At 39.8% G+C, this 12,620-nt stretch overlaps 1 protein-coding gene across 10 annotated transcripts in view; it reads left to right on the forward strand.

Moving 5' to 3' along the window:
- Window positions 1–12,620, forward strand: part of BLTP1 (bridge-like lipid transfer protein family member 1) — a 228,022-nt gene that overhangs the window by 68,133 nt on the left and 147,269 nt on the right. For 9 of the 10 annotated variants that reach the window (XM_075066261.1, XM_075066262.1, XM_032776032.2 and 6 more), the window contains exons 11-15: window positions 1,724–1,880; window positions 2,808–2,886; window positions 4,164–4,255; window positions 5,292–5,409; window positions 6,690–6,845. In XM_075066261.1, coding sequence (XP_074922362.1) covers window positions 1,724–1,880; window positions 2,808–2,886; window positions 4,164–4,255; window positions 5,292–5,409; window positions 6,690–6,845 — 602 coding nt within the window. Of the gene's footprint in view, window positions 1–1,723; window positions 1,881–2,807; window positions 2,887–4,163; window positions 4,256–5,291; window positions 5,410–6,689; window positions 6,846–7,912; window positions 8,006–12,620 lie in introns of those variants that run through there. The other variant, XM_032776036.2, reaches the window with a different exon arrangement.

Genomic DNA, 12,620 nt, shown 5'->3' on the forward strand with positions numbered 1-12,620 from the left:
GTTGGGAATCATTAAGAAAGGGATAGATAATAAGACAAAAAATATCATATTGCCCTATAGAAATCCATGTTACGCCCACATCTAGAATACTGCATGCAGATGTGGTCACCCCATCTCAAAAAAGATATATTGGAATTGGAAAAGGTTCAGAAAAAGGCAACAAAAATGATTAGGGGTATGGAGCATCTGCCATATGAAGAGAGATTAATAAGACTGGGTCTTTTCATCTTGGGGGGAAAAAGATGACTAACAGGGATATGATAGATATAAAATCATGACTGTTGTGGAGAAAGTAAATGAGGAAGTGTTATTTACTCCTCGTAACACAAGAACTAGGGCTCACCAAATGAAATTAACAGGCAACAGATTTAAAACAAACAAAAGGAATTATTTTTTCAAACAATGCATAGTCAATCTCTGGAACTCCCTGCCAGAGGATGTTGTGAAGGCCAAGACCATAACAGGGTCCAAAAGAGAACTAGATAGGTCCATCAATGACGGTTAGCCAGGATGAGCAGGGATGATGTCCCTAGCCTCTGTTTGCCAGAAGCTGGGAATGAGTCACAGGGGATGGTTCCTTGATGATTACCTGTTCTATTCATTCCCTCTGGGGCACCTGGCATTGGCCACTGTCGGAAAACAGGATACTGGGCTAGATGGACCTTTGGTCTGACACAGTATGACCTTCCTCATGTTCTTATGTTTTATATCTTGGGCATAACTTTTTTTTCATTGCTGATTTAAAAAAAAATAGGGTGGAGTTTTCAAAAGTACTGAAATTGTTTAGAAGCATAATAAAGTCAATGGGATTTGCTGCCTTAATTCACTCAAGTGCTTTTGAAAATCCCACTTTTAACCTCTGAACTCCATTTCAAGAACCCTTCACTTTCTTCAGGCAGGCATTAATGAATCTGCATAGGATAAATTCTGAAAAAATGATAATTTCTCAGCAACTACAGCGATCAGGTCTTGAATGCATTGAAAAAAAGTCCATTCTCATTCAAGTACTTTTATTTTTTTCAAGAAAGTATTTCATATGTGGCTACAGTTTTAAAACCGTTCTGTGGAATTTGACCTTAGTTCACTGATGGACTCCTTACTTGAACCACATATATCAGGCTCTCCATGCTTTTATCATCCTCTCAGTTCCTTTCTTATGGCTATTTATTTTGTTCAAATTGCAGAAATTCGGACTACATTCTGATCCACACATTCTAATTTCAAAGACAATTTGTTATTTTTATAGTTTCTTTGCTTCTACCAATTATACACAGTCAAAAAGTGACCTTGTCATCTCTATTATCCTAATCTCCAAACAAGGTAATTACAGCATATTGTGGTGGGAAGATGAAATGAGAGAAGAAATGTAACTACTTGTATTTACTTTCTGGGACTATTATACGTTATTCCTTCCTGTCATCCCCTTGTAACATGCCTCTCCACCACAGCCATCTCTGCGTATGTTTATTTCCTAGCAGTTTTGAATATCTAGTTTATTTTGAGTTTGATTTCACTAATGAGGCAGATGTCTGTCCATTGACTAGGTTTGAAGATTTCAGTGTCTTGCAGTTTTAAGCAAATGTTATTTCTTCCTTCACTTTCCTTACCTGTTGGCTGTCCAAGGACCTAATTCAATTACACAGACTAGTGGTAAAGAAATTTGTAGATGAGCCAAATTGTTTCTTTCCCTGGGAGTAACTGTATTTCTCTTCTTGTTTTCTAGGGACTGTTTGTGGAAATTTTTTTTCCCGCCAGATTACCAGGTTATGAAAGTATCAGAAATTGCACAACCTGGCAAGCCAAGACAGATCCTTGCTTTTGAGTTGCGGATGAATATCATTGCAGATGCTACTATTGACTTGCTGTTTACCAAAAACAGGGTAAATAATGGCCAGGTGGTTAGAAAGAAATTTTAGGATAACTCTGAATTTTACAAGCTCCTGTGATTAGGTTGTCTGGGTTTTTGTTCGTGCATATTTTCATTTGTTAGGTGGTATCTAGAGATATTTAAATATGGTATTTTGGGGGGTGAGGGGGGACTTTTGGTTGGATCTTCCTGAATTCTATGTAGAATCATGTGAGCTAGAAGAGAAAGGGAAATATAATCTTCTTTCATACATACCAGTTCCTCTTTCAGCCAAGGATCTTCTGATTGTTAATGTTAACTTATTCTCAGTATCATGATTTCTCATATTTTTTTAAACATTAAGGCCATGTAATCATCTACATAGGATATTCCCAGTTAGGTGATAAGTAACTCCATGAAATTTCCATCATGGAGTTTCCTACATAGTCTGCCATTATAATGGGGTTTCCCATGAAGGAGAGCTGGTTTCTAAAATATTGAGGGGAAAAATGGGTAACTTAATGCTAATTACTGGGTCTAGTGAGTGGCAGTGTTGCCTCTATGGACATCACTCGCCCACGCTCTTCCATATGCATATCCTGAACCCTCACAGGGGCTTTCAGAACTGAGACAGTGCAATAATTCCGGGGAGACAGCCCACTTTTCTGTCCCATTACTCATCAGGTCAGGTTATCCGATGCCATATTCTCATGGCCCTAAATCAGTACTTGTTATACCTCAGAAATTGTAAATATTTTCCTTTAAAATCATTGCTTGTAGATCCCTTGTTAATATTCAGCATGTTTTTAGTCCAAGGAAGACTACAGTCAACTAGATCCTTCTTTTTTAATCCTCCCAATTTAACTATGAATAATGATAGCCAGAGGCATGACATACACTGGCTCAAGACAGGAGGCGAAATAATGTTTCAACTTTTCCCCCCCTCCTTTGGCTGGTGTAGGAAACCAATGCTGTACATGTAAACGTTGGAGCAGGCTCGTATTTGGAAATAAATATTCCCATGACAGTCAGTGAAAATGGTAAGTTAATGAGGTGGTTTATTTTACATTTTTAAGATTGTGCATCGGAGAAAATATTTATTAATTCATAGGATTGGGATATCCTAAGCTGTTTTCCCCTCATGGCTACAAAGGACCTATATTTCTATGTAAAGGAGCAATGATAACTTATATATTCATAGTACCTTTCATTACAGGATCTCAAAGCTCTTCAAAAATACAGGTTTAACTCTTGTGAAGCTCTACTTGATATCAATAAGACATTGCAGTAACTTCTCCCTAGTTACTGAAAACAAGGCTCTTATTTTATCTTCTTTTATTCATATTTTAGCATATTACTTACATTGTATCCGTACAAAGGCAGGTCCCATTTTTCAATGTGATTACCATAACAAGTCTTCAGAAACATCTTGGGTAATACATTGATGAAATATTAACTTAGTCATAGAAATACCATGTAAAGTCAAGATAAAGCTTAGGGTGGAGGGAGGCTGGGATTAGGGGTCTTCTGTTGCCTTCCCCTGTCTGTAAGTGTTGAAGTCCTGTGTTAAATATGCTGAAGTTCTCCTTAGTTGCTTTTGCTTGTGTGTCTTATCTTCACCCTGCATATAAGGAGTAGTAGATGCAGCTTCCTTTTGAAGTCCATCATTGTCTTTCCTGTCGCTCTCTGTCTGTTTTGGCTATTGTACATATATATTATCCCTATCGCTATAGTATCTGAGCACCTTACAATCTTTAATGTATGTATCCTCACAAACTCCCCTGTGAGGGAGGGGAAGTATTGCTATCCTCATTTTACAGATGGATGACTGAGGCACAGAGAAGCTAAGCTAATATCTCTGGAGATATTTAAGAGTAGGTTAGATAAATGTCTATCAGGGATGGTCTAGACAGTATTTGGTCCTGCCATGAGGGCAGGGGACTGGACTGAATGACCTCTCGAGGTCCCTTCCAGTCCTAGAGTCTAAGAATCTATGAAAGTGACTTGCCCAAGGATTCACAAAAAGGCTGTGACAGAGTTGCAAATTGAAACCTGGTCTCCAGAGCCCCAGAGTAGCCTTTTCTGGACCAGCAAGATTCCACACTGCATTATCTTAAGCCTTTGTCATCCAACTAGTAAAGGACAGAACTGGAGTCTCACACTATTGATTCTCTTCATGATGTGTTTTGCACCTTATGATGTTTATTTATAAAGTATTTGAATTTCTATTTAACTCTTGCGTCTTTATTGTAACTCAGAAATAATCTTGTCACGCAAGAGAAGCCACGATGTAAACATTATTTCTTCTGTCTGCTAGGCTACTCCCCTGCAATTAAAGGACAACTTTTACACGTTGATGCCACCAGCAGTATGCAGTACCGAACTCTTCTAGAAGCAGAAATGTTAGCTGTAAGTCTACAGTAACAAAGCATCGTTAAGCACAGAGGTGTAGGTGTCTCTGATGGACATTTGCTTTAATATAAACATTTTTATATGGCTAGTATAAATGTTGTGCAAGTATAGAAAACAGTGCAATGATTAGGGCATTTGTATGCTTTACAAGACCTCAGTTCTCCAAGGAATTATGCACAAATAATTTTATGCATGTTGAGTAATCCCACTGAAGTCTGAAGAACTACTTATGTGTGTAAAGTTAAACGTTAATTTAGGCCCCATCTGTGAAAACTTGAGTTTGCTAATCTCACCTAGTTTATAGACATAACATAGTTTTATAAACTGTCTCTTCTGGGAGCTGAGCAAAGATTTAATAGTAAAGTGTTGCTCAGACTTGCATTGCTAAGACATCATTTCTCCTGCAAAATATACAATTGTACATTAGCTAGTATACTGTGAAGTATTTTAAATACTTTAGAACTAAATTACTTGTTAAATATGACAAATACATTTTATGATGGATTAGCTTTTTTATTTGTGTATTTAGTACTTCATGAAATTCAGCAACTGAATCCAGTTAAATTCTACTGAAATGCATATGCACTAGTTTTGAAAATGGTGTCTTTCCCTGACTGACAAGTAAAAGAAGGCAGTTAGTAGCCACAGTACATAGATGATTTGGTTTAAAAAATTGTTTATTTAGATGATATTTTGTAGTAGGCTGATGAAGGTGGGGACTTGATATGAAAGGTTAAATTAGATTATAAAGCACTCAGTGTAACCGCTGCAACAGCAGATGGCAAATCTGTGATGTGATCTATGAGAAATTCGTAGTAGAAGTTTTCAAACAAACGAATAAAGTGACAATTGACCTTCAGGTGCAGAGAAACAGATTAAATTGTTAAGAAACTGGAGAGGCCTTCTGTTCATCCCAGCAGGAAAATGGTTTTAATTATTCACCAAAGTGTACATGGTTGACCCTTCGTCTCAGCATTGTTCACACATTGTCATGTTTGAAGCTCATACTGATGCTTTAGTGTTTTGTTCACAGTTTCATATTAATGCCAACTATCCCCGGATATGGAACATGCCACAGACATGGCAGTGTGAAGTTGAGGTTTATAAAGCAACCTATCACTTTATCTTTGCTCAAAAAAACTTCTTTGCAGGTAACTTCCTTATTTCATTAGTATCTAAATATTTAATTTGTGGAACATAAGTGTGTCTGGCACAATGTTTTTTCTTTGTCTTGTTGTTTTCCAAACCATTTTGGAGGAGCTGATAATGTTGTTTTAATGCAAGAGCAGATGGCCTTACAGTCCATGTGGTTACTTTTGTCTAAAATGGTGAATAATCTTGAGGTGCTAAAAATTCAAATGTTTTCTTTCCTTTAATCAGGTGTTCATTTATGTTGTTTTTGTATGCTTCACTACCACAGTGAAGAATAGTTTTTTTACAAACACCAACAAAATATATTGATTTGTGTTGATCATAACTTCTGAGATATTTCTTAGTTTAATATTGCTGACCTAAGAGACAAGTTGACCAGTTAATCTGGTGCATGCAGAAATTTTTTGGCTGACTAACTTCAGCTTTACGGGTTATCTGTGATCTCCATGTAACTGACCAGGCTTATCAGAAAATAATCTCCTCCCCAGGATTTTGACTGTAATTTAGGTACAATACTGTAATGGAAAGCCAATGATTCATAGGCACTCTCCAGTCCTGTATTTCTAGTTGACTGACTGTAAACTCTCTGAGGGGTTGGGGTCCTGATGTAATTCTTTCATAATGAAAACAGAATTGGTACTGATAAAATCATGACTACTCCTTAAAACATTTTTTTTCTAGTAAATTAAAGAAGAAATTTAAAACACTGAATAATCAGAAACTAAATTAACTTTGACAATTTTTAATGATATCTTTTACATTCCTGTTTATCTTTGTGTTTCTGTTGATTTTTTTAAACTTACAAACTTATGTACTTGCTGTTCTATCATGTAATAGATACACTTAACTTTATCTGAAGCTTTGAGCTTAATGCTCAGTAAGTCAGACTTCATAATCATACTTCTTGTCTTATCCTATACTGTTACTGCGAGTTCCTTATTAAATTGCATTTATATTTATGCACGAATATGATATTAGTGTTTGCATATCTGCAAACAATTAGATTTAATTTTAATTTTTATTTTCCACAAATAAAACTTGTACATCATTGATTCATCATTTTAATAGACTGAGGTAACTCTCTTTTGATTAGAAAGGTAAAGGATTGCTGAACTTTAGTAGTTCAATTCTTTGCTGGTGTAAATTAGCATAGTTCTGTGAAGCCAGTAGAGCTACAATGATCTACAGCCATAGATCTGGCCCAACTGCTTCTCCAGAGTATTTAGTTTCACCGGATACATTGCTAATAATTTGTCCTTTTTATTTTATATAATTTTAGATTTGATTCAAGACTGGTCTAGTGATAGTGCTCCTGATATTTTCTCATTTGTTCCCTACATATGGAATTTTAAAGTAATGTTTCATCAATTTGAAATGATTTGGGCAGCAAATCAACACAACTGGATTGACTGTTCCACCAAACAGCAGGAAAACGGTAAGAATGATTCTTCAGAATTTTTTTTATAACCTTTAAAAAAAAATCCCAATACCTGTTTTATGTAATGTGTAGGCGATCTGTTGGGAGCTAATAAAAACTCTTCACTGGATACATTGTTTGTTTGCCAAGAGATATAGGGTTTTTCACATGCTCGCTACTGAAAAACCTCTCACATCCTCAAATAGAGCAATTCTTCTTTGGGTGATTGCACATGTCCATTCAATTGTAGGTGTTTGTGTGTGCCATTGCACAGTTGTCAGAATTTTCCCCCTCAGTGCTACCTTCTGGGGCAGTACAAGTGCCCTCTGCTGCCTAGAGCACCATGTGCAGGCATAAAGGTCTGAGCCACCCCCAAGTCCCCTCAGTTCCCTCCTACCACTCGTGACAGTTGTTATAGCGCTCTGTCCTTGCTTCTGCAATTCTTCATTCAAACCTGTAAATAGTACCCATTATATAGTTAATGTAGTTTAGTGGTTGGTAGGCTTACTTTAAAAAAAACAAAACAAAAAAGTGTATCTGACACCCAACCTGGATACTGACCCTAGTATCTGAGGTATGCCTCACTCTCTAGGTTTCAAGCACTGCCACTCTTGTGGTAAAGCAATACCTAATAGTGACCCTCACCCCAGCTGCAAATGTGACATTTGTAAGGGCTTCAAGTCACGCTGTAAAAAAGAAGGGTAGCTAGGCTGAAATATCTGTTGCTGGAATTGGTGTTACATCTTCCATCAGATCTGACTACCTTGGTCCAGGTACTGAGCACCTTTGGTGTTACTGGTGCTGAAAGGCAGATTGGCATTGCAAGTACTGAAGAAGAGGCATTGGAAATTGGAGTTGGTGTTAGGATTGTTGAAAGAGAGAGAGAGAGAGATCGACTGAGCTCTTCTAAAGACTCAGGAGGTTGGTCAAAAAGGAGGCACTCACCAGAGCACACCTGTAAACAGGGGAGTTTGTTGTCTCCAAATCCTAGTACGGGCTTGTCAAGACCAGCTCCAGAAGTACTGCAGAGTTTCTTCCCAGTGCCATCTATTCCTGAAACATTAGAGGCTGCAAGAGAGTTATTAAACCTCTCAGTGCTGCCATCACTGGCAGTTCAAGAGGCTTCCCTGGCACTCACGCCCAAGGTCCCAGGGTCAGCACCTTCACCTCTGCACAGGGTAAGTCAGTCTGATTTGACCATCAGGGTACCAATTAAGGTGGTGCCATTTAGGGGAAGGACACAGATGATCTCCCCGGGTTCCCTTCATAAGAGTCGCCATGATCACAAGAAGAGGTTGCTTCTTCAGCGGACTCTGAAGTGGGATTCCTATATGTCCCACCCTAACTGGTCCCATCATCAGAAATATGTCATCTGCTTGCCCTGATTTCTGCCCCAGCACCAGCGAGGGGCTTACAGAAGGAACTCTTGGCTACACACAATTGGGGACTGAGGCTGTACCAGTGGCCTTTTTAGGAACCTGTGGGGATTTCCCCCTCAATAGAGAGCATCCCTGCTCAGCTAGCTCCATCTACTAGTTGTCAGGATCATCAGCGCTGCAAACGCTCTAGCATCTGTCCAGAGCCTGGCACAGAAAATATTCAGAATCTCTGTCACAAGCAGCCATAAGAGAATCAAAATCTAGAGCAGCCTTTGTTACTGTTGACATCCTCTTGCTCAATTCCTGATGACACTGTTGTGGCAGAGCCAATTTCTTCATTTCGTGATGATTTTAAGACTCTTCAGGAGTTGTTGGGGAGGATGGCTATGACCCTGGATGTTCACCCAGAAGTAGTCCAGGAAAAATCCCACAAGCTGATGGACATGTTGACTGCTGCAGCTCCAGCTAGAATAGCTTTCCCTATTCATGCTTAGAACCTTCCAGGTCCTCTGACAGGCACCAGTTTCCCTGCCTCCAACCTAGAAATGGTGCAGAAGAGGTTCTGTATCCCCTCTGAGGTTCGAGCACCTATATAATCATCCATCTTGGGCTCTCTTTGAAGTGGCCAGTAAGAAAGATAGACAGGGCACCAACATCAACCTCAAAAAATAGAGGACAAGAAGCTGGATTTATTCAGGAAGAAGCTTTATTCCACAGACTGATTCAACTGTGACTCAACAATGGCCAAAGCCTTACTACCACAGGCAAGGTTTCATGCAATGCAAAGCCTCATTCTGGACTTAAAGGTTTATACTGTCAACATGGTGAGAAACTGTTTAAGGCTGCTGAGGCACATGGCAGCATGCAATTAAGTGTTCCAGTAAGCCAGACTGCATTTCAGTCTCCTTCAGGAATGGTTGGTAGAAGTGTATTCTCCAAGAAGGCACCACACAGAGATGTTAGTGCACTTACCAGATCAGATTTTATCCTCCCTAGTTTGGTCCAATGTCTGCAGCTCTGTCCAATGTCTGCAAGGGAGTTCGTTTTGCCTTACCTGAGCAATCTCTTACCTTAGTCATGGATGACTTGGACCTGTGTTGGGGAGCCCACCTGGGACCCCTGTAGACACAATGTGTCTTAAGTCCTCAAGATCTAAGTCTACATATAGCTTGCAACTCCCTGATATTTATCCAATTGTCTTGCATGGTGTTCCTTCCTTTCATCAGGAGAAGGGGCATATTGGTGTTGACCAACAATATGACCACCATGCTTTATGTAAACAAACGGGGAACCTGGTTCTCACTACTCTTTCAGGGAGCAGTACTATTCTGGGACTTCTGCATCGACATCTCTATATTTCTGAAAGCGGCCTACCTTGTGGAACTCAGAATATGCTGTCAGATCTCCTGAGGAAGTTGTTTATCAATCAGCACAAGTGGTCCTTTCACCCAGGCATAGCAAGATCCATTTTGCAGCTCTGGGGAACTTCCGAAGTGGATCTTTTTGCAATAAAAGACAACACAAAACACCATTAGTTCTGCTCCAGAGCAGGGCTCAGCCTGGGTTCATCAAATGATGCTTTTCTACTGCTGATCTGCTGTTTTTTCCCCTCCGTCTGTCTTCTCCTCAGAGTTCTGTGCAAGGTCAAGCAGGACAAGTCCTATCTTAGATTGGTTCCCCTGGCATGGCCCTGTCAGCACTAGTTTTCACAGCTCTTGGACCTCTGAGTCAGTCCCCCATTGTCGCTCCTGCTTTACACAGACCTAATTTCAGAGAATCATGTCTGCCTCCTCCACCCCAAGTCTCTAGGCCCTTCTCCTGATGACCTGGAGGTTTTATGGTTAACATCAGTGGAGGAGTCCTTCTCTAGAGAGGTACAAGAGGTACTACTGAAGAGTAGAAAACTTAACCAGGACAACTCACCTTGCTAAATGAAGAGATTTTCCATCTAGTCGACGCTGAATGGGGTCTTCTCTATTCTTGATTCTGTTCAGCATGTGCTGGACTACCTTCTGTATCTGAAACGTGAAGTATTGATGAATAGCTCGATCAGAGTACATCTACTGGCTATATTGACTTTTTTTGCCCTCTTGTGGGTAACCACTCCCTTTTTTCCAACCTGATGGCCATAAGATTTGTGAAGTGTTTCAACAGACTGTTTCTGCTCTAAAGAACCCTATTCTGCCATGCAGCCTGAATCTAGTCTTAACAAGGCTGATAGGTCCCCCCATTTGAGCCTTTAGCAACCTGCTCTTTTTTCATGTTTCAATAAAGGTGGTGTTTTTTGTAGCCATTGCATTGGCCAGGAGAGTGGGGGAGGTGAAGGCTCTAGTATCAGATCCTGTGTGTGTGTGTGTGTTTCACAGATAATTTACCTTTGTCTCCTTCCAAGTTTTCATATTAACCAAATAATTTTCTTACTGACCTTCTTTCCAAAGTATCATGGTAATAAGGGGGAGGAGAGCCTGCACACTAGGTGTTAGAAGATCTTTAGCATTCTATCTAGAATGGACTAAACCTTTCAGGTCTGTGTCTCAATTTTTCATTATATTTGCAGGCAGAATGAAGGGCAGTCCTGTTTCCATGCAAAAGATTTTTTTCATTTTTTAACAGTTGGCCAACGTGAAGTTGCCATATAGAGTATTGGGTCATTCAAATAGATCCAAAGTGACCTCTGCAGCATTTCTGGCCAATGTGCCCATATTAGACATTTGCAGAGGGGCAACTTTAGCACATTTTTTGCCTCTCATTATGCTATCTCTCAAGAATCTAGAGATGCTAAATTTGGACAAGTGATCCTCCAGTTCCTGTTCAAATAAACTCCAGTTTGCACTGCTTGTGTGTTACCTACAGTGGAATGGACATGTGCAATCACTGGAAGGAAAAACTATCACTAACCTTTCTGTAACTACAAAAACAAGATGCTGAAGAAGTGAGATTTTTTACCCACGAAAGCTTATGCCCAAATAAATCCGTTAGTCTTTAAGGTGCCACCGGACTCCTTGTTGTTTTTGTAATCACAAACTAGCACGGCTACTCCCTGATACTTTCTGTAACTGTAGTTCTTCAAGATCTGTTGTACATATCCATTCCACAACCTTCTCTCCTTTACCTCCGAGTCTTTCTAGTAGGAAGGGACTGAGGGGTAGGGTGACCAGATGTCCCAATTTTGTAGGGACAGTCCCGATATTTGGGGCTTTTTCCTATATAGGCTTCTATTACTCCCCACCCACTGTCCTGATTTTTCACACTTGCTATCTTGTCACCCTACTGTGAGGAGGGTTGAGTCAGCTTGGCTCTTTATACCTGCCCGTGGTGTGTGAGGCAGCTGAGGACACTTGTGTTGCCCTGACAGGTGTCTAAAGGAAAAAATTCTCTGCCAGCTGTGCACTGGAGTGCACAGGCACCTACCATGGAATGGACTTGTGAAACACATCTCGAAAAATAAGTTATAGAAAGGTTTTACAAACTTATGAGGAACCTCTTTAGTTCATATTTTTATTTTTGAAAGCCCTTGAATATCGGACAAGGTAATAAAGGACTTTAATAACATCACAGTTTGCTGTATTTTACTGCTCGCTGCAGCTATCAAGATTTTATTGATTTTCAATTAATCTACTTTAAATGTACACTCACACATAGAGACTTCCAGAGATTTTTTTGAACCTCGTGCATTAGAAATTTCTACCTCCTACTCTAATTGAAATTAAAGAGACCACAGTTCTACTGTTAAAACAACTGTAAAAAGTGCATTTTGGAACACCAAAGCATTTTAGCACAAAGCTCTTGGCTCCTGGGTACTACATTAATGAGCACTTTACTAAAGTTGCATGGCTTCAGTGTGAAAAGGGAATTGCTGGTGAAAGGACACCAGGTACTTGCAGAGAACATAAGTACATAAGAATGACCATAGTGGTTCAGACCCATTGTCAGTCTAGCCCAATATCCTCTCTTCTGACAGTGGCCAATATCGGAGGAATAAACAGAACAGGACATCATTGAGTGATCCATCCCTGGTTGTTCACTCCCAGCTTCTGGCATTCAGAGCCTAGGGACACCCAGAGCATGGGTTTGCATCCCTGGCCATCTTGCCTAATGGCCATTGTTGGACCTCTCCCCCATGAATTTATCTGATTCTTTTTTGAATCCTCCTATAGTTTTGGTCTTCACTACATCCCCTGGCAACGGGTCCACAGATTGACTGTGTGCTGTGTGAAGAAGTACTTCCTTTTGTTTGTTTTAAACGTGCTGCCTATTAATTTCATAGGGCGACCCCCTAGTTCTTGTGTTTTATGTAGGAGTAAGTAACAGATCTCTATTTTCTCCATACCATTCGTGATTTCACAGACCTCTGTCATATCCCCTTGTAGTCAGCTCTTTTCCAAGCTGAGAAGTTAGTCTTTTAAATCTCTTC

The sequence above is a fragment of the Chelonoidis abingdonii genome, chromosome 5 (assembly GCF_003597395.2).
Source record: "Chelonoidis abingdonii isolate Lonesome George chromosome 5, CheloAbing_2.0, whole genome shotgun sequence".
NCBI lineage: Eukaryota > Metazoa > Chordata > Testudines > Testudinidae > Chelonoidis > Chelonoidis abingdonii.